This window comes from Homalodisca vitripennis, chromosome 4 (assembly GCF_021130785.1).
Source record: "Homalodisca vitripennis isolate AUS2020 chromosome 4, UT_GWSS_2.1, whole genome shotgun sequence".
Lineage (NCBI taxonomy): Eukaryota > Metazoa > Arthropoda > Insecta > Hemiptera > Cicadellidae > Homalodisca > Homalodisca vitripennis.
In genome coordinates this window covers 122,780,119-122,801,070 of record NC_060210.1, presented here as the reverse complement: position 1 = coordinate 122,801,070, position 20,952 = coordinate 122,780,119, and the positions used below count along the sequence as shown (strand labels likewise).

Here is a 20,952-nt window from a genome sequence, read left to right as displayed (position 1 = left end):
GGAAAATTCCCATCTCAAAGTTTTAGTCATGCAATACTTTGTAATTTCTCTCTAAATTATTATGGACCTGACACATCCTTCTTAAAATCCTTCATCCTGGGCATCCTTCTTGCCAGTGCAATAACTCTTAATAGACAGTTCCTGTGACTTGGTACATAGGGTTCTCTTAGTCCAAGGACGACATCTACTGATTTTGGTGTCATAGGCCAAGTCAGTTTGTCTGCATCTGTGATAACTTTCACTATGTCCTGTTGGTATCTACGCCTTACATGCTACAGAACAAGTAGTGTTGTCCTTCAAAACTCTATTTTTAATTTAGTCATGGTATTTATGCAATACATGCTTACAGTAGCATACTATTACTCAACACTAAACGTGGCTCAAAAATATATAACACATAATTTACTTTGTACCAAACTACTAGGCAGTCAACAGACCAAACAAATAATAAATCCAGGATTGTCCAATATCCAAACAGTTGATAAAATTAAAACTAGATTTTACACTTGATAAAAATATGTCCTAGAAGAATCATTGACAGACTCTGCCCAGTGCTTAATTTCTAAAATGTTAGGTGTGGGAACTCTTAAAGCGGGAAGCTCAGACCGGTGGGTATGGAATACACCCCAGGAAGGAGGGGGGCCCTCACCCAGGAAAACTTTTGAAAATTATAACTGTAAACCTTTGTTTTTAGGCCACCCAGACATAATAATACATTCATTTTTATAAAATACCAAGTGATATTTTAATGCTGTTTATTTTCTTTAAGGTGCTTGATTAGGATGTAAGAAAATAAAAACATGAATTTAAATTATTGAGTTTACTCTCTACTCTACTCTACTCCATTAACACCTTGTTGCCTACTTTAAATTTCCCAGAAATATTTGGTTTGATTTCATTGACCATTTTGTTTGAATCAATGAAGCTCGCCAATATTAATTTTTTAATGAATGGTAAAATAAAAACAAATTGAGCCTTATTCACAGTTTTATTTATACACATTACAGTAGTAATAATAATACATATTAATATGTAAATGGATGTTTGTTAATATAACAGCTTTTTTACAAGTTTGCATATTTTACAAAAAAATTGCATACCTTATGGGTACAAAACAATATTAATACATTCAAAATAAACCAACTTCTTGGAAAGGAAAAGGAAGCGTTTAATTACACACAAAATAAATGACACACAGAGTGGAGTAACACGGTTTCATTTTTAAAATTTAGTGTAGTTTTAAAAAGTTAAGGTTGATTATTTTATTTGCTTATTAGTTATTATAACAAATATGTACGGATTTGTAGTATAATATTGTAAGGCAATGCCAAGACTGTTGGTAAACTTAGTTTTAGTGTTTGTTAATATTTTAAAGTGAAAACTACAAAAGAAACAAAACAACAATACACAAAACTAACTGTAAGTACAAAAAAGAACTCAGAAACTTGAGTTCAGAACACAACTATAAGTTAGGCATAGGCTAGTTATTTTAATGAAAACTTAATGTTCTGAAATTCTAAAAGATATTTAAAAAACAGATTTAGGAAAAAAGTTCCCACAATGCAATGCTGTCTTCATGGTAAGTTTTCTGCCCTCGTTGTTTTGACTTGGTGTCAAGTGCAGAATGGTGTTCCTTCGCCAGCCAGGTTTTGACGTGTGGCTCGGGATTGTATCTAGCCACAGGAGGTCCTAGGAGCCTGATCCGCAATAAATCGCAAACAGCGCTAATGTAGAGTGAAGATCTAAGAGGAGACATAATTAGATTCATTGCAGAAAACCCACGTTCACATTCAGCACTAGACACTGCAATACTATTTATGATGGAAATCAGTTTCTTAAACGACGGCGGTTGCTCTAGAATAGTAGGTTTCTCTCCACTTAACATAGGCTTCAGTCCCTGCTTGAAGTGTCTGAAGTCTCTAATTATATCCTGAGAGCTGCTAATCTTAAATCTATCGCAGATTCGCTGGATCTCACATTCTCCGTAGGTGATGGATAAGTCTTTTGGCCAATACATGGGGTGGATCACTTTGATGTCATTCATGATTTTGGTGTAGTGTTCAGCCGCATTTGAAGATGATGATAGCAACCTTGAAGTCAAGTTGTTAGCGAGGCTCCGATAGAACTGTTTTTCTGGAATACTGGGTATCTTGGATCTTACACAGAGTTTAACATCTTGAAACATCAAATCGTCAATAGCAATTTTAGCTTCCACTGAACGTCTACCCATGTTTTCAACTTGGTTTTAAAACACTTTGATTAACAGTGTTACATCACTGTGGGCTTGGATAAGGTTGAGGCTTGATTTTTGAAGCTGTAAGGACAAATCCGATAACTCTTCTAGAGCATCGAACATCAATGCCAGGTTGTGTACAAAAGTTGTAGAAGATAATGTACTACAAAGCCCTTTGTAAGTTGAACGTTGCTTCGAGTCCCTTTGTTTGTCTTCAGATGCTTCAATGAAATGATTGTATAAAGCTTTAAAATCTGTCCAAACTGCTTTTCACCGCCATTAAGCTGGAGGCTACCCAACGAGTATCTAAAACACACGGCCGATTTTCAACATTTGCTCCTCTAGTCCTTTAGCAACTTCTGCCAACTCCCTGCTGTTTTTCGGTGAACAACTAAACATGTTTCTAATTTTATCCATGAATATCTTAAAATGATTGATTCCAGCTACTTCTTCTATGGAATCGTGCACGGCAAGCTCTAAACGATGGTTCAAACAATGCCAAATGAACAAGTTGGGGAACGTTTCAGTAAGCTGTATAGCAAGGCCAGATTTCTTGCCTAGTAGCACTGAAGCACCATCACAAGTTAGAGCAATCATATGGTCTTTCATGAATTCAAAGCTTAGACCTAATGCTTGTAACTGATTTAAAAGTTCTTGTAATATACCAGCTGATGTTGTGCTATTTAGCTCAAAAAGTGTTAAGAACACTGTCATAGGGTTTTGCATTCCCTTTAGAACAGTTCTGATATAAACCACCAAAGCATTTTTGTTTGAAACTGAAGTGGCTTCATCCAAAAGCAGGAAAAATTTAGAGTCTGACTTGATTAGGCCATTTATCAAGTCTGATTTCATTTCATCAGAAATATGATGAATTATATTGGAGCAAGCAACATTTGAATGTAGGATTCGCCCCATATCTAAGCCATTCATTATTTGAAGATCAATTTCAGTTTCAAACTCAAAAAATGGCCTATTTAGTTTAGCTTGCTTATAAGCCGTGCGGAAAATGCGCTCAGTTACAATCTGCTGCTCTTTATGCATAGAAGCAACAGCTTTTTTCATTGTATCTTTCTTAGCTTCAATGAGTATTTTTTCAGCTAAAGAATGAGCTCGAGACCCACGGTGTAAAAATATCTTTTTCCTAAGAGAGGATTGCTGGTCTTTTTTATTGTTTCCATAAGCGGTAACAGTTCCTAAAACCCACTCTTCGCTAATCTTTAGGCCCTTCGTTTTCTCTGCACCTAGAGTACTCACACTACGGCAAACGTTGCAACCTAGTTCTCTGTTCACAATTAACCATGGATTTTTAGCTTTAAATTCAACAATTTGTTCTTCAGACCAACAAACTGGCTGTTCACCCCTATTAACAAAATCATTATTTTCATTACTAACCTTAGCTTCGTCTGCATCAGATCCCAAACCCACCAACCTGGATACTATTTTGACCGACGAGGAAGTCGAAGGGGAATGGTAATCGCAATTATCCTCATTGATCCCGATTGCGTCTTCTTTTTTATCTTGATCAACAATTGAAGTTGTAGTCAATGCTTCCGAACTGCAGTTCTCATTATTCGCATAACCTTTTTGTTTCTTAGGGTTAGGTTTAAAGAAATCAACAATTTTTCTGGTAGTCATAGTCAATTAGGAAACTATTTAGCTGCACCACACTAATAAGCATAAACACGAACACAATCAACGACCTGCACCTCAAAAACGAACTTAAGCGTGATGGGATGCGATGCAACTTGTAACTTAAACGCGAAACACACCAAGGTCAAGTCAACTAGTCAACACACTAGTGAGGTGGGGTGGGTATTGCTTTGTTATTGAGAGGCGCAGCCGCGCATGCGCGAACTAGGATGACTCGCCCGTCACCTTCCTCCTGCCTGATTCCGTGCAAGCAAGACTCATCACAGCACAGCTCACAACTGCTTGTACGGGCGCTTACTATCTGCTTACGAGTCACTCGCAAACAAAGCATAGCATAATATTGATCCTACCTACAATTTTTTTTAACTAAAACTTGTACTCGTAGTTTTAAAAGCGTTCCCTTGCGTTCCGGCACTCTTGGGAGGTAAGGGAACGCCGTTCCCTTGCGTTCCCACTGAAATTAACCACTGACTCTGCCTAGTTTAGCTCAGTCTTGTTTACATTAAACAGATCTAATCGTAGTAGTCTTGAAACTAGAGAATAAACATATTATTTTCTAATGGAATGCCACCTGTTATGTGGTTCATCAGATAGTAATCTTCAGCAAGTAATTCTTCAAAAAGAACAGAGCATTGTAGTTGAAATAGAACCTACATAGTTACACAAGAACATTTCCAAAAACTAAGAAGCAATAGAGAGGTGTTCTTTTTTCTGGAACCTGAATTGAAGCTAAGACCTCATTCAAATAAAAAACTCCATATCCATTACACCAAACATGCAAAAGAGTACTCAATACTAACCCATACATCAGTCTCAGCTGAAAATAAATCCTTATCTCTGAATAAAACAGCTAGAAGTCTAAAATCCCGATGACTACAAAGAGGATCATCTGTATTGGACCAGGTGTTTTACAGGGAAACATTTTCTTTTTTTTTGGGAAACCTTCGCAAGATCCATTTACCTTTTTCAATTTTATACTTTTGTAATTATTTACTGTAATAACTGTATGTATTTATTATGACTTTCAACCACAATTTCCTACAGAATATTTGTATCAGATGATCTTCCATCACTGAATTACAGATGGTTGCTATCAGGGGATAAAAAAGGAAAACACAAGAGTAAAATGACATTAACTTACTCTTTAATCATTAACAATAGTAAACGACATTTAAACAGTGCGCAGACTGGATTCAGTGTGAAAACATTTAATACATAATCTACATTACTCTTTCTATAATCTGAAATGACATCACAGTAATTACATCAAACAAATTTAAAGCTTATTTACAATTATCAATAAATAAATCTGTACAAATTTCAACTGCTGTTTACACTCTGGACATCTAACAAAATTACACTTACATAAAATTTGTCGATAAAACAATAATTTATAATCAATTATTTACACAAAATGGACCAATAAAATAAATTTCATTGTGACAGGGCCATTAGAAGAGATCAGGTGTTTGTACATATTGTGTGATGTACAGTAATCATATCTTAAAAATAAATTTTCTCCATATATATAAAATAGCATTAAAATTACTTTAAAATAAATTCAATCATGTATAAAATACTAATACCACAAAGGTCACCGTAACTTTTATATATGCATTTAATTTTAGTTCCAGTTATGCTCCAAAGATGTTATGGAGACCATGTTTCTCATTAGAACTAAAACTATTTATTTAAAAACAAATTTCGTTACATATCATTCATACTATCAAAAAATGTTTTGTGCTATGATCGTTTACAAAACTCATGCATGTTTTCAAATCCAATATTAAGACCTAAGTTCTAAATATAGAATTTTATGTTTACAATGTATTTTCAACTTCATATTTCATACTCAGCAAAGCAGTAATGTTTTATACTATACTGTTAAGCCTGCGTCATCTGACACCCTGACAGCATACTTTATCAAAGAGAACAATACAATTTCCTCATTGAGAAGGTATTATTAACATGCAATTACACTAATCTTCATTACGTATGGTGGAACGAAAAACAATATAAAATTCAAGAGACAAGGAACATAGACATAGAATAAAGCAAATAGATTATGTAGACTAAAACTCTAGTAATGCCACATTTTACCAAATGGTGGTAACAGCAGGAGTGACTAGTAAAATTAGCACTGTAAAGAAATAAGTAGATAACAGCCAAGTAAAATTAAATGATTTGGACAGCTTACATCTTAAGTAAAACGTTCGTTCTTGTATCCAGCGTGTTTTACTATGTATCCAGTGTAAAACCACCCCAATTTCAATCAACCATATAGTTGTAATCTGGCTGAATGTTTGGTCCCTTGGATCTTCAATGAGAGAAAAAAAACCCTTTATTGAAGAAAAATTTTGAATGAAAAGCTAACTGATAATAACTTGCATGCAATTCTAAAGTGAGTTTATTTTAAAAACATCATCATTTCAAGATTATAATAGTGATCATAATTCAAACGGACAATTTGTTCAAGAGCCAAAAAAGGAAATAATGAACTTATCATTATAGAAACAACCACATCATAAGTTGTACACCTTTGGCAACACTCACACCACACAAAAATATTTCATTTCAATAAAACTAGCAAATACAAAACAATAATTGAAATTGTTTCTTTAATGAAAAGCTCTGTTATTTAATTCACTACATTAATGTTAATTCTTAAGTATTTTTTTTTTTTTTACTTTTTCATGGCAATTAGTTTTTTTTGTACTTTATAATACTTTTGTAATTTTTTTTTAGATTCAAGATTCATGCTTAACTTAAACAGAATTGACTGGCCACTCTTCCTCCACCCAGCTGTCCTCGGAGCTGGTACTGTCGGAACGGGTCAAAGCGTGTTCGTTTATTGTCGGCAGCGTTTTCACAAGCCTGTCAGTCGGTCGCAAGTATCGTAGAGTTCTGTGAGACAATTTCCATACAAGGCGTTGGCGATTGGGTGTTTGTTGCTGGGAGTTGTATCGACCGATGATCATTAGAACAGCTTCATGGCACTCGTAAAAACTGAATTCATCAATCTAGGGAAGAAAAAGAAATACGTAAAAAATGTGGACAAGAACAGAAAAAAAGTATTGTAAACATCTGACAAAATGACACTGTTTAGGTGAAAAAATCTTGTCAAATTTTGCATGTTCAATAAATATTGATGCAAAATAAGTACTCGCTCCTCTGGAACTGGACAAATCTTGCTTGTTGGATAAGAGATTTTACAGTCCCAAAACAGAACTGTCACTTATTATGATTCAATTATTTTGTAATTAGTTGTTAATTCACATATGTTCAGATAAGCAAACTAAAATGTATCAGGCCAATGTTATTAAATGAATTAACATATTGGTTGTGGTGCATTGGATATGGTCGTTATAATAGGATAGGATAAGAACTTCTACAAAGGAGTACTCTTTAAGGAGGAGAAAAGATTGGAAGTGCTATCAGATTTGTATGACACAAAACATTTTGTATGTTATAATGAGGAAATTATGCTAGGAAAATGGAAGGAGAAAAGAGTACAATCAAGCAAACCCATTCATATAATTTAATGACAAAACAGAGGGTATGTATCGGAAGGATCTTAAATATACTACAAGTGATACTAGTCTCTTCGCTAGTAGAAGGTTTTTGTTCGTATAGTGCAGATGGTTGTTATCAATGATTATTACTTTATTACTTTTCAACCTCTAATGAAAAAAAAACTATTAACATTTTATAATTATAATTTTAACGCTGGGAATTATTAAACAACTTTATCCACTAAAAGACAACATGTTACAACAGCGACTAATTGTACATGTTATTTCAAAAATACGTCAGGTCGCTGTGATACAGACACAATTAAAACCAACCATCAGACACAAAAATAAAAGTTAGCACCAACCAACTGTATGAACACAAAATATTTGCCTGAAATAGGTGACTTTGTCTCTTTAACTCATTGGCTGAGAGTCATATAATGATTACTATCATCATGTGTCTGACAGTTGGTTTTCAGTGTGTCAAGCAACAAAACGTGATCAGGAAAAAATATTGTCCACTAATTTCAATCTTTTTGATCCACACCAAAACTATTGCAAATGAGCAATGGATTTCCTTATGAAAGAAAATTCTTCTAATTAATTTCACGAAAATGTAGGACGTATGCCTATACAATGCAAACTGGCAATTTGGTTTAAACCATCAATGATATGACGACAGATTTACTCATCTCATTGTAAGCAGCAAATACGCGTTAATATAACATCAAATATTATTTGTAGGTTAACACCTGCACCTCAAAACAAAGTCTCTGGACCTGATTTTGTTTTACTTTGTGTTTTTGAAATATATGAGCTTCATCAGCGGATGTGGTGACGGGTACCCTAATGCTGACTGATGTTATCATCAGCACCAAAGACACGATTTGCAGGTGATTTCTATCATCTTTTTTAGGATCCAATAATGTTTATGTAAAGCTTGCTTGGGCCTACATTAAAGATTGCTATCTGGCATGTTTCACATTAAATTTTAAAGTTGTATAATGAAAAAATTAATTTCATTCCAATTAAGACTGATGCAAAAGAACTACTTGTGTTCTTGTCTCAGCATAGCAAGCAATTGCTCTTTGTTTGTAAACTTAGTGCATATTGAGGACAGACTGTCAATACCAATGAATAGTAGATAGTTTAGATGAAGTGAACTGAATCTGAGAAATACTGATGAAATTTTAATGTTCCACTTTAAGCAGTGTAATTTAAAGAATACTTCATTACCGGATTAGTCAACAAATCCACAGAACAAAGGTAATAAAGCTGAATATCATACAGCCAGTCACATGACTTCCCCTCCCACCCCTCCTCGTGTTTTGTCTGGCTCCTACACTTATTCCACCCGTAGCACCAGTTGTAAACAGTAAACCTTTTGTCTCTGCATCAAAAAAATGTATCCAGAAAGAACGGCGTGTGAACATAAAATATCTTTTCAAAATTGGAAAATTTGCAAGTGAAACATTTGTAATGTTACAACAAGTGTATGGTGATGATGGTTTATCACGAACACAAGTAAGATTTTGCTTCTCCACAGTAAAAATAAGCATTAATGACAAAATTAAAATCAAGGTCATTATGATTGTGTTTTTTGATACCAAAGGGATCATGTACATTGCATGTGTCAACACAAAAATTGTACCTTGCAATGTTTCTGGAGATGAGTTGCAAAATTGACAACAGCGGAGACGTGTTCATGGGCAGGCCTGTGAGTGAGTCGAGAGACTCCAGCATCCATCTGCACGCAGATCACCACCAAGGCCACTTCGCACGGACGGAAATTGCTCACTGCAGCATCACAAGCCACGATTTCCAGCTTATGGCATAATTCACTCCCTTCCACCATTCTGTGGAGAATCATTGCCTTTCAACACTTTTAGACATACACGTTAATAAAATTACCTACTAATAGAATCTGTATGAAGATTTTATTTGTAAAGAACACATACAGATAAAAATCTACACAAGATAGGACTATACAGTATGACGATACTTTAGGAGCCAACAAGTTATCTCAAGTTCAGTTGAGAGATATATGGACACTTATATTTTATATAAATATTAAACATATAAAGAAATTGTTTTAATCTTATCATCTTAATAATGATTTAGTGGTATTTGTACGAAGAAGAGTCCTATCAATGTTTGAATTAACTGCTTGTCAACTAGAATGTATAACTAGCATGACAGGAAAGTGGCTAGTATCAAGATAACCAGTCATTGAGGATTGAGGCTAGCTCGAACCTAGTGTCAAGCGCAGTGCTGATTGTCATATACACTGCATGCCAGAAAAGTGGCTAATATGTATCAGGATAACCAGTCATTGAGGGTAGCTCTCTGATAGATGTGCCACGTCAACGCTAGCAGCATTGTTATTCATCATACACAATTGCTTGGCATGAAATGGGAATGAGTTTGAGACTATTACTCATTGGCCTCCTTGATGGAGTAACTTTGAAGCAGCATAATGAACAGTTTCTCAGTAGAGAAACCAGTTTGTGAGGAATAGGGTGAATTATCAACATTGTTTGCTCTAGTATCTATCCATTATTCCTTTCATCCATCCCTTTCTTTTTTCATTTCTGTTTTTTCATTTCAATATGTGGGGAATCCAACTAATTATTGTAAGTAAACACTTGAAGGAGAACAAGGAGAGAGAGGTAATTGGCAGGTGGTTTTTAGTTTGTTGTATTTGATGTATATATTGAAATACATCATTAAGGATGCTGTATCATCAATAGTTTTTTTACTAAAATATTAAACTCTTACGTGGAATAAACGTTTCCTTCATCGACAGCAAGGAAGAGAGTATGAAAGACCTTCAGGAAATCCACAGCTGTGATTGGTAGAGAACCATCCTGGGAACCAAGCTTGGAGGTGATGATGCCCTGCATACGCTGGAGGTCACCATTAGTACATTTGCACTGTGAGATCGCGGCCACCTCGATAGCCTGAGGTACCTGTGGACAGCCCACTTTCCCTCGACACACCATCTCCGCCGCCAGTTGGAATGACGCGATTGCGATACAGGCCATGTGCTTGGGATGAGCCTAAAACCAGGATATGTGTAACAGTCTCAAATTTACACATCAGAAATACTTTATTTACTGATATATGTCAGTACAGTTATATACACCTTCTTAATCAACCACTTATGGGACTGAAACCGGATTGTTTGAATACAGAAAAAGTTCTAAAGCTAAAAAAAATTATCATTACAATTCCCTGGGATTTGAAGTATATTGAGCTTACATGTTATTTATTGATGTTTGTTTCATTCGATTATGTTTATTCTTATCACCGAGTGAATTGCTCAAAACACAATACTTTACATTCATAAAAAAGGTTCAAGAAAAGTGTAAGCAATATTGCACACAATTGTATGGCACAAATGATGACTCAGAACTTTAAAAGTAGAAACATCCGACTTATTGTGACTGCTCATTGATTTGCGGTTGATCTGAAAGAGGATGCCTGTTGTATACATTTCAGTTTATAACCTTTTGGATACAAAGTATAAAGCATACAAAATATATTGATGTAAAAATCAACAAGGGCAACAGAATATTGTGGTCCTTTATTCAATCTTACCTTCATTTTAGAGAGAAAACGGTCCACTAAATTGACTGCTACGAAGAGCACTTCAGAAGGCATGTCATACCAGATCTTGAGGCACCTCAGCACATGGGCTGTACCGTCCCTGATACCAACAGTCACATCCCCTCCCTGAAACAGGAGTTACCTGCTTGTTATGGTATCATTGGCAAAAACATGTTCACTATGTGAATATTACCTGGAAATAATACCAGATACCCCCTGCCCCCAATATTAACTTTTGTATATAAATAAATATATCTCAACCAATAAATCAACTCAAGAATTCAACATTGATCTCCAGAAAAGAATTACAAATTTTATTTTAAAGTGTTTAATAACAACCACTTGTAAAGGATTTTTTTCATATCTTAATATTTTTAATCTCGATAATCAAAATAATCAATAATAACATTATTTTAAGTTATCCTGTATATTTTAGCTTGCTATAAATGTGTATACAGTTATTTGTTTGACACACTTTCCAATTAACACCATTTCGGTACAGTATTTGGATCCTTAGAATTAATAAGCTGCTTCTGATGTATTCTGTTATCCTCATAATGAGTTTCATTTCTCAATGGAACTCTGAAAGCGAACTTCCCAAAATAACATACATTTTGACGTCACCACAACAATTCTGAAGTAATAAGAATATGGTGGAAATATTATTCCTGGATAAAAAATCTTGTTTTAAGTGATAGCAGATGCAATGATTATGCTTAATGTAAATTATATTTTAACATTGACCATGTTAAGTTCCCCACATGTCAAAGAAGGTGTTGTCCTCCTATTTCTGGTAAACGAGATGTTGTCTCACCAAGGAGTAGTGAAGAATTGAGGAATTATGTCTTATAAACAATTTGCCCATACAATAAAATCAGGCCCAAATTATAGAAATTTTTTGCAGACTGTGAATGTCTGTGAAAAATCTTTGTTTCCCACAAATCTAATTTTTTTTATTCTCTCAGTATTAACGTTTGAAAATGTCTCTATGTAAATAAGGAATCTGCATGTGTATATAAAGAGTATATATCACCATGAGTGAAGTGAATAAAAAACAGTACTTGCTTCATTTGCTGATTTTTAACCTATGACTTCGTTTACAGAGAATAAAAATGAACGTTCTATCAAAGGACAGTACTTGCTTCAAATTTTCTGGACCCCATACTACTTACTACATATTGAGGTGAACAAAACATAACAACTACTATCTTTCTGTAGTAACTGCTTCGCATTTTTGGAGTCTGGGTTAGGTCAGATTTTGTTTTAGTTCAGTTGGCATCAGAGCGATGTTGCGATGTTCATACACGTTCATGATCATAAGTTGTATCGTGAGCTATCACTAATAAGCAATATTTAGGGTTTGAGGAAGAATGTAAGAATTTTCTAACTGCTGAGTTTCTATATGAAAGTGATAAGGCAAGAGAAGAAGGTTTGATGAAAAAAATTATTTCTTTTTGCGCTGTGGCTAATAATAATTTAAGATTTATTTGAAAGCTATCAAATTTGTAAATTTTACTTTACCATGAATTTCTATGATTGGACATTCTGTAAAATGATGAACAAATAGAGCTCTGTTCATGCAGCTCTTTTCCGGAGTACCACTATCTGTACCTACAACTTCATTACTGTATAAAATCATTTAAGCTTTGCGTTTCAGTCAGGCAAAGCTCATCTTATTGCACAGCTCAGGGAGAGTCAGGAGTAATAAAAGTAGAGCAATTACTATGATGTAGTAGTTGCAAAGGAAGTAAAAACTACCATCTGTTCCGGATGGTCTGTAATAGTAGTAATAACTACGTATTATAGAAGTTACTTATTCACTTTGTTTCAATAAAATGCTATTACTTCATAGTAGTTACAGTGACAATTTACTAATTTTTATTCACTTCACTCTATATAATTATGTTCAAATGTAAGTTTTTAAACAAAATGTTTTTGATGCTTTACGAATGACATATGTCATTTACAAATAGGAGAATCAGTTTGGTGCAGGGTGCATGAAAGCTAAAAAAAAATTGTTAAGATTCACTTACAGGACTACAAAGAGGAAGTTGGAGGTTAGGCTTGAACTTGAGCTCCAGAGCCAGATATTCTGTGAGCTGGTTCAAGAGGGGCTGGAGAGCATCCGGAGGGCCTTGGTCCATTCCTGCGATGTCACCACACTGGACCAGTCACACCCCAAGAATGGTCCAAATTCTGGCCTGTTATCTGCAACACGCCAGACACCCGAGCTTAGTTAAACAAGCAAAATGTGTTACTGTACTACAGATTTAGTCAGAGATATCATGGCTAGTTTGTAAGTAACTAAATGTTTATGAATTAATTTTTATATAATGTTAATACAGAGTAAGAGCCTAGAGCACGTATGCATAATTCAATATAATATTATACTTTCTTTATTACGAAATTACATCAGTTTGACTGAAGCAAGGCAAAATGTTAATTAAGCCTCAGACCCATCTAAATTCCGAATTTTGGATTTATGCCTCATCAAAAAGTTCTACACCTTTTACACTTAGCTTTATTAAGGGTATATTAACCCTTTTAATGTGATGTAGTTATGTTAACTATGCCAACGTGCACTCCAGGAGCGCGTCTGGTTTTTCTTATTGCAAGATTAAAATTTTAAGTCAAATGCAATCAAATCTTGCATAGTACTACTGTATCTACGCAACATAGAGATTGAAAAAATTGATACTCTGTGGATTGTTGTCATGACGTTCAGTTGACGGGTTTCTTCAGTTTTTCTTCAGTGTTTGCTTATCATTGTAAATTTTGTTTATAAGCTATATATATATATATATATATATATATATATATATATATATATATATATATAGAATATATATATATATCATAGTTTTGAGAAAATCGTTTTATCTTCTATATGTTTTTCAAGGTAGGTGTTTCAATTTGTGTGTGTGTGTGTGTACTTATAATTAACGGAGTGGCTATATGCCCGGTCACCGGTCTTGGTTTCAAAGAACGGGAACGACTATGACGTCACAGACTGTGACGCCAAAGGTTTTGAAGTAGCTCTAGCACTTGCATTGTTATTAAAATGGCGGGTTGTAGAAAGTTTAGTTTTTTTGACCAGTTGAAAACTTTTATCAATAATAAAGAAAATACGGACCATATTCAATTAAGAATAAGTGATTCGAGATATGCTATACTTTAAACTGTACCAATATCCCTTCTTACTTACAGTCCTGCTAAAGTCCGATAATACATAAGTGATTAATAATAAAACTATTTTTATTCGGTAAATGGAAGAATTGATTTTCAAATATCTCAAGACGAGATACTAATTTCCCTCTTACCACTTACATACAATATACAATGAAATCATAACCATTTGAGTTATTAGTAAATAAAACAAATGTTCCAGTTATTTTATGCTATTAAATGACATACATATCTAATATGACAAAAATTATTTATAATTAATTATGATTTCTCTTAATGACTATTAATTGAAACATTCCAGTAAAATTGAGAGAAACAAAACTATATCTTAATAAACTACAAAGTGTAGATTCTGGTACATGGTTAATTTTTAGTTGTATATTTCTTCTTTTTAATTTATTTAAGCGTACACGTTTATTACATTACCGTTCAATACATTACCAATGCATAATATGCAATTAATAAAATAGTCTACAAATTGTGTTTTTTTATATTTCTAAGGCAGTGGTGTAAAGGTGACAGTTATGGCTGCCCTTTCGTTATGTTACGTTTGACGTCACCACTCATCGCCCGTCTGTCTAATCTACAGACGGTAGCCGGCCATATAGCCACAGCGTATAATTAAATGTAGAATAGTTTTTATATATGGTTATATAGCCTCAAACTCATTTTTCTTGTTTTTAGTTTTTGTTTGTTTATACACATAACAAATTATAAGTTGGTAAAAAATGCCAAATTATTTTTTTTAACAAGTACATTGTTAGGCAAAAAACAAGACATCAATGGTTAATGTCTAACAATAAATACAAAATTTATGAATTATATAAAAAAAGGTGTTCAAAACAGCAACATTATCCTGGTATTCTTCGCATTTACTTTAAAAAAAGGCCGGCATTTTTTATAAGAACTTTGAAAAACGATCTTATAAAACTAAGAGAACACTATGAGGGTAAATTGTTACTTATTTTCAGATAGTGCAAAATGTTGAGATGGCACAAGTGATTTTACATCCAGTTCTGTAGATAAATGATTCAGAACAAAAGTTCAATAGTTTATCAAATTTGTCTTATATAACTTGTTTAAATATACATTTCAATTGTTATCAACTATAATCCACATTGATTCTGTTGCAAATGTCATAAAGTCAGATACTTGTTTTCTCAGAATTCTAGTATAACAAAAAATTCAGTGCCCAACAAGTACTAGACCACATTTAAGTTGGAAAATGCCCAAAAGATATTGAGCGGTAGTAGACCTCTAAAGTTATCTGCACACTATCATCAATGATGAGAACAAAATGTAGTTGTTGCTTATATTCAGAGGTAGAAGACCACTAAAGTTATCTGCACACTACCATCAATGATGAGGATAAAATGTAGTTGTTGCTTATATTCAGAGGTAGAAGACCTCTAAAGTTATCTGCACACTACCATCAATGATGAGAATAAAATGTAGTTGTTGCTTAAATTCAGAGGTAGAAGACCTCTAAAGTTATCTGCACACTACTATAAATGATGAGAATAAAATGTAGTTGTTGCTTATATTCAGAGGTAGAAGACCTCTAAAGTTATCTGCACACTACCATCAATGATGAGAACAAAATGTAGTTGTTGCTTATATTCAGAGGTAGAAGACCTCTAAAGTTATCTGCACACTACCATCAATGATGAGAACAAAATGTAGTTGTTGCTTATATTCAGAGGTAGAAGACCTCTAAAGTTATCTGCACACTACTATCAATAATGAGAATAAAATGTAGTTGTTACTTATATTCAGAGGTAGAAGACCTCTAAAGTTATTTGCAAAGTCTTTGGTTGACTGTATTGCTTTTCTTGTAGCACTTGTCATTTTTCATAATTTTTGCAATATGGGAGCCAAGGAAAAATAATTTTACTGTAATGAAGTCTAACAACTGTGTGGAGTTATGTTTTTTGTGCAGTGTTATGTTCCTTGTTTACAATAATACAAGGAATATTGTATAGAACAAAAAAGATTAACTATATGTTATTAAATGTTTTAAATAAAGAATTATGTAATGTAAATTATTAAAAATTCCATTTTACCACACAACAAATTTACTATCATTATATTATAGTTGAATTTGAAATTTATTTTATCTTCTGATACAACAAAGCAAGTGAAAAATGCATTGAAAAACTAAAAATACAATTTTTCAGTTCAGTTATTTACTAAGATTGGGACAAGTCAGTTATACTTAAGACTTTCACATATATTTCACGCGTCACTAACTAGTTCACGAGGAAATTGTATAACGTGACAATACAGAGAAAATATAAAAATTTCATGGAATACATCAATACCTGCTTTGAGAAAGCTAAGTTTAAGAATGTGCACTGTTGTTTATTTGGCATAGATCCTCTAATTAACGAAACTTTCTCTTAACAGGTGCCTTGAGTATGGGATCCATCCTTACTCAACGCTTTCATTAGTACAAACTAATGAACTACACACCACATCTTACTGCAGTTATGATATGTCTAGAACCATAACAATAAATTAGTTTGAATTATTGGATAAAGAATAGCTCGATATTTGAACCAATCATCTAATATATTTTTGTTTTCATGAGCCAATATAAACACCTTACTGAACAGTTGAGTTTAACAATTAAAATTCAATTTGTATTAACCATTTACTATCCTAACTAATAATGTACACAAATCCTTTCTCTCACTGCACCATTTAGTACCTATACCTCCTTATTTATTTCTTTCCTTATTATTTCTTTTCTTTCACTTTTATATTTCTGTCCTTTTGTCACCATATTATAAGCAAGTCAAATTGGGATGCACTCAATTTTATTTATATCACTGGCTAAATTTTCCCTTGAAAATACTCTCATATAGTATTATAGTATACTTAGCTTATTATAAAATACCAAGCTCTGATCAGTACAGGGTTTTAGCACAGTAATTATATAAACATAGTACAATAGGCTGACTAAATTATAGAAGTATTTAATAATTTTACATGTTTAAATATATTTTTACTATCCTAAGTTTTTTAAGAGATGCTGATCACCTTTTAAGCCTTATTTTGCCTATCCTCAAGAGCCACTGGCCTGTGTGAGGATCTTATCAAACAGAATCGGAGAGTCAATACAGCATAAAGTCGATAGTATTGATAAAAAGTGAAACACCACAGTCAGGATTTGAACCTGTGCTATCTTTAACTCAGAACCAAAGTACAACACCTTAGATTGCTCAGACGGTACTCCCAATATAACATATATAATACACTATAAGTTACACCATTATGGTGTACCTGTATGGTGGTTAACCCGTACCATTGTCCATATATATATATATTAAAGAATTCACTTTTATAACCTAGATTGCAGTTTTTCTATTTAAAATATCAGAAAAAAAGAAAAACATTTCTGCATTAGTTGAAAACAATATTTTACAAAAAGTAAAGTTATTGGATTTTGTCCGCTTCCAGTGGGAAGTTACACATTTTTTGTTACATACTAACACAGTGAGTACATACTAAAATTGATCCCCCACAGGCATCCATTGTTTATCTTTTTTTTGCAAACAAATACTTAATGTAAAAAACCCACTAAATATCAATACACAAATTCTTAAAATTCAATCCTCATTAAATATGATCAATACATTTAGAAAGATTTACATTTAAGTGTAATTTTTAAATAAATATAACTAAATAATAACCTTTATACAATATAACTGGAAGCATGTCATGTTCTTTTAAACTTCATTATAAAGTTCAGCTTTATGTTGCCAGTGTTAATCATGTTTTTGACTATGATCTCTGTTTGTATTGATGCACAAAGATGCAATCTACCAATTATGCAACATTGTTTTGTAGATTTCTCTGTTAGCAAAACACATGTGCACTAGTCATTTGGTCGTAATGAAACTGTTTACTAGATTGAATTGATAGTTTTGCCATTTAAAACCCTATTAAATTATACACATTCTACCTACACATATTTAGATTTAGGATTTACTGTATTTTAAATTTTTTATAGACATTAGAATGTTATGTTATTTTTACTCATATATTTGTTTTCTGTTTACATCTTGTACTGATTTGGAAATATTACAAATGGTTTGTATAATCAAGTTCTTTTTGGATTCTCGTAGCTATCTATACATTATTTAATGAACAACTTATATTGAATATTTATATCCAAAAATAGAGACTTGTATTAGTAAGATTTTTATTATTTCTCGTAGCTAAAATTTAAATTTAAAGACTACAACAATAATTATTGGAGTAAACTGCAACTGTACTTATTCTAAGAGACCAACAAGTATTTTTTTTAATGCAACATATAAGTTTCTTTATGTATAAACGCATATATATGTTTCTGTATATACAAACACATATATAGTCTATGTATAAATAAACTATAACAATAATTAGTGGTATATTTAATTGAACTTATTCATATCACGTCCCTCTCAATGTCTTCAGTTTTGGAAACAGGAAAGATTTGGCATGAGCCATTTGTATTTTTTGTATTAATAGTACATTTTTTTGTAATGATTGTACATAAGTACTACAGAATGGAGAGCCATGTTGCAATGGTGAAGACCACCCACTTCCCACTTTGGCACAGCTCACGTTTCTTCCTTGGGAGGTATTTGACCAAGTCAAGTTTAGTCTGATACGGTATTCTTAATCTAAGTGGTGATAGCTCCATAACCTGATTTTATTAGTAGTTTGATTTTAAATTATTTCTTCTACCATTGTATACTTCTATCTCAAAAACTACTTGACCTGCAAAGTTGAAATTTCACATGGTTGCAACTTTTATGATTTAGATAAACAGTATTCTTAGGTTTCAGTTTTATGAATATATAATATACTAAATAACTTTTTACGTGCTTATAGTGGTAAAAACCTCTTTTCTGACAACTTTTACAAGAAACCAGCATTATAAATATTCCTACATGAGTTGATTTCTTTGTTGTATAAATCTTTCAGAGGAGTTTGCAATTTTGTCACCTAGAAAAATAATAAAAGACTCCAAAACCTGATTTTAACTGTTTAGATAGGTACAGGGAATTTTTTCTACTAATTTTTAACAGGAAGAGGGCAAAATGTATGTTGGTGGTAACAGGACAATGCAAGATTAGCCATTTTGATAAGGTTTAGACACTCCATAATAATTTTACCTAGGTTAAATACCTGAAGTTATTGATACTTAACTACCACTATTCTCTTACTACTTGAACAAAATGACCTGAGATTTAGCCTGTTTGATTTTAAAGATCTCAAAATAATACATAAATACACATAAACCATCAGGAATGCTGATGGCCGAATGGTCTGACAACTGACTTTGGATCTGAGTTGGGGATCGTGCAGAGTGAAATCCTGTATGTGACAACAGCACTTTTTATCAGTACCATCAACCTAGTCCTGTATGTACTCTCTCCTTTATTCTGTTTGACAAGATTTTCGCCCAATACAGTGGACCATGAGGATGGGCAGAATAAGATTTAAAATTAGGTCTCTCCTTTTACAAAAACAAATAAATAAAAAATACACGATTCTCTAGAATTATGATTGAGACCAGCTAAAAATATTGAAAATTAGTTTTTTAATGTATCAAAGTATTTTCTATAAAGTACTGAGGAAAAATACTCTCGTAAAATTGTAATTACACAATGCCTTTTATCTTCATAATTACACTGATTTGGCTTTAATCCTTAAATATGTTTTCTTTTAGATTGTGTCTGCAAGAACCATAGAAAAACAAGTTGTCTACATCAATATTTCAAATAAAGCAAAAATTGAGGACCTCAAATAACTAATATTTTTTACTTTCATTTCTCAATCACTGAATATTACGATGATGGTTATATATTCAAATATGTGATGGATTTATGATATATTAACAAACTATTCTTTCAGTATATTTTTAATGGAACTGGGGTAGTACAAAAAAATTGCTTCCGCTAAAAGAAAGTGAACGTGACTGTTGTAAACGTGATGCAATTTCATTAATCTATAGTAGTACCATCACGAGTGGTGATCAAAGATCAATGGCCGGTATCTCCACAAGGGTCATGTTATCTATCATGGATAACATATTAGTTGTTTAGTTTGCAAAATACTAAACTATACAAAAATATGCTCACAAAGAACATTAAATGGAATTAAGTTATTTACTGCCGAATGAGAATTCCTAGTTAGTTCTGTAATTTGCCTTTGAGCTAAGATGTAACTGTGACTTTGAATTAACTTTACTTGCCTACCTTGAGGACTTATATTTTTGCTTTTTTTCAAAATATATACTATAAGTTTAGCTAATACACAACATCAACAAAAATCAAAAATATTTTACACATTCATGAGGACGGCTAATTTCCCGACCTTTTATATGCTGTAAAATTTTTTAATAGTAATCGCAAAAAACCGTAGTTGTTGTTTTTTAACGTTTAAAATCTAAGTATAACGAGAAATGTATGTAGGCTTCACAACTTTGCACAAAAAAATTATTTAAATATGTTTTCCAATGTTTTTCTGTGAATCCTAAGGGGTACGTACAAATTAAGCAATCGTGCACCCAACCGCGTATACAATAGTCCGAGGTATTTCGTTAAGCGCAGGCTCATATTTTACAAACCACCAAGACGGGTAAACAATAAAAACAATCATAAGAAAATGCATAGCAACATGTATCCCATCAGGCGCACAATACACTTTACAAAAGCCTGGTGTGTACCCCATTAGGTATACAACAGCAGTTGTGAAAGATCTTGT

General features: G+C 32.9%; 1 protein-coding gene across 2 annotated transcripts in view; it reads right to left on the bottom strand.

Moving 5' to 3' along the window:
- Nucleotides 1-5,005: 5,005 nt before the first annotated feature.
- The window catches only part of LOC124360079 (cyclin G), a 28,739-nt gene continuing 12,792 nt past the window's right edge, over nucleotides 5,006-20,952 (bottom strand). For both annotated transcript variants that reach the window (XM_046813364.1, XM_046813363.1), the window contains exons 2-6: nucleotides 13,038-13,212; nucleotides 10,996-11,130; nucleotides 10,174-10,454; nucleotides 9,047-9,251; nucleotides 5,006-6,903 (exon numbers count right to left, since the gene is read on the bottom strand). In XM_046813364.1, coding sequence (XP_046669320.1) covers nucleotides 6,649-6,903; nucleotides 9,047-9,251; nucleotides 10,174-10,454; nucleotides 10,996-11,130; nucleotides 13,038-13,148 — 987 coding nt within the window. In that variant the 5' untranslated portion in view covers nucleotides 13,149-13,212 and the 3' untranslated portion in view covers nucleotides 5,006-6,648. The remainder of the gene's footprint in view (nucleotides 6,904-9,046; nucleotides 9,252-10,173; nucleotides 10,455-10,995; nucleotides 11,131-13,037; nucleotides 13,213-20,952) is intronic.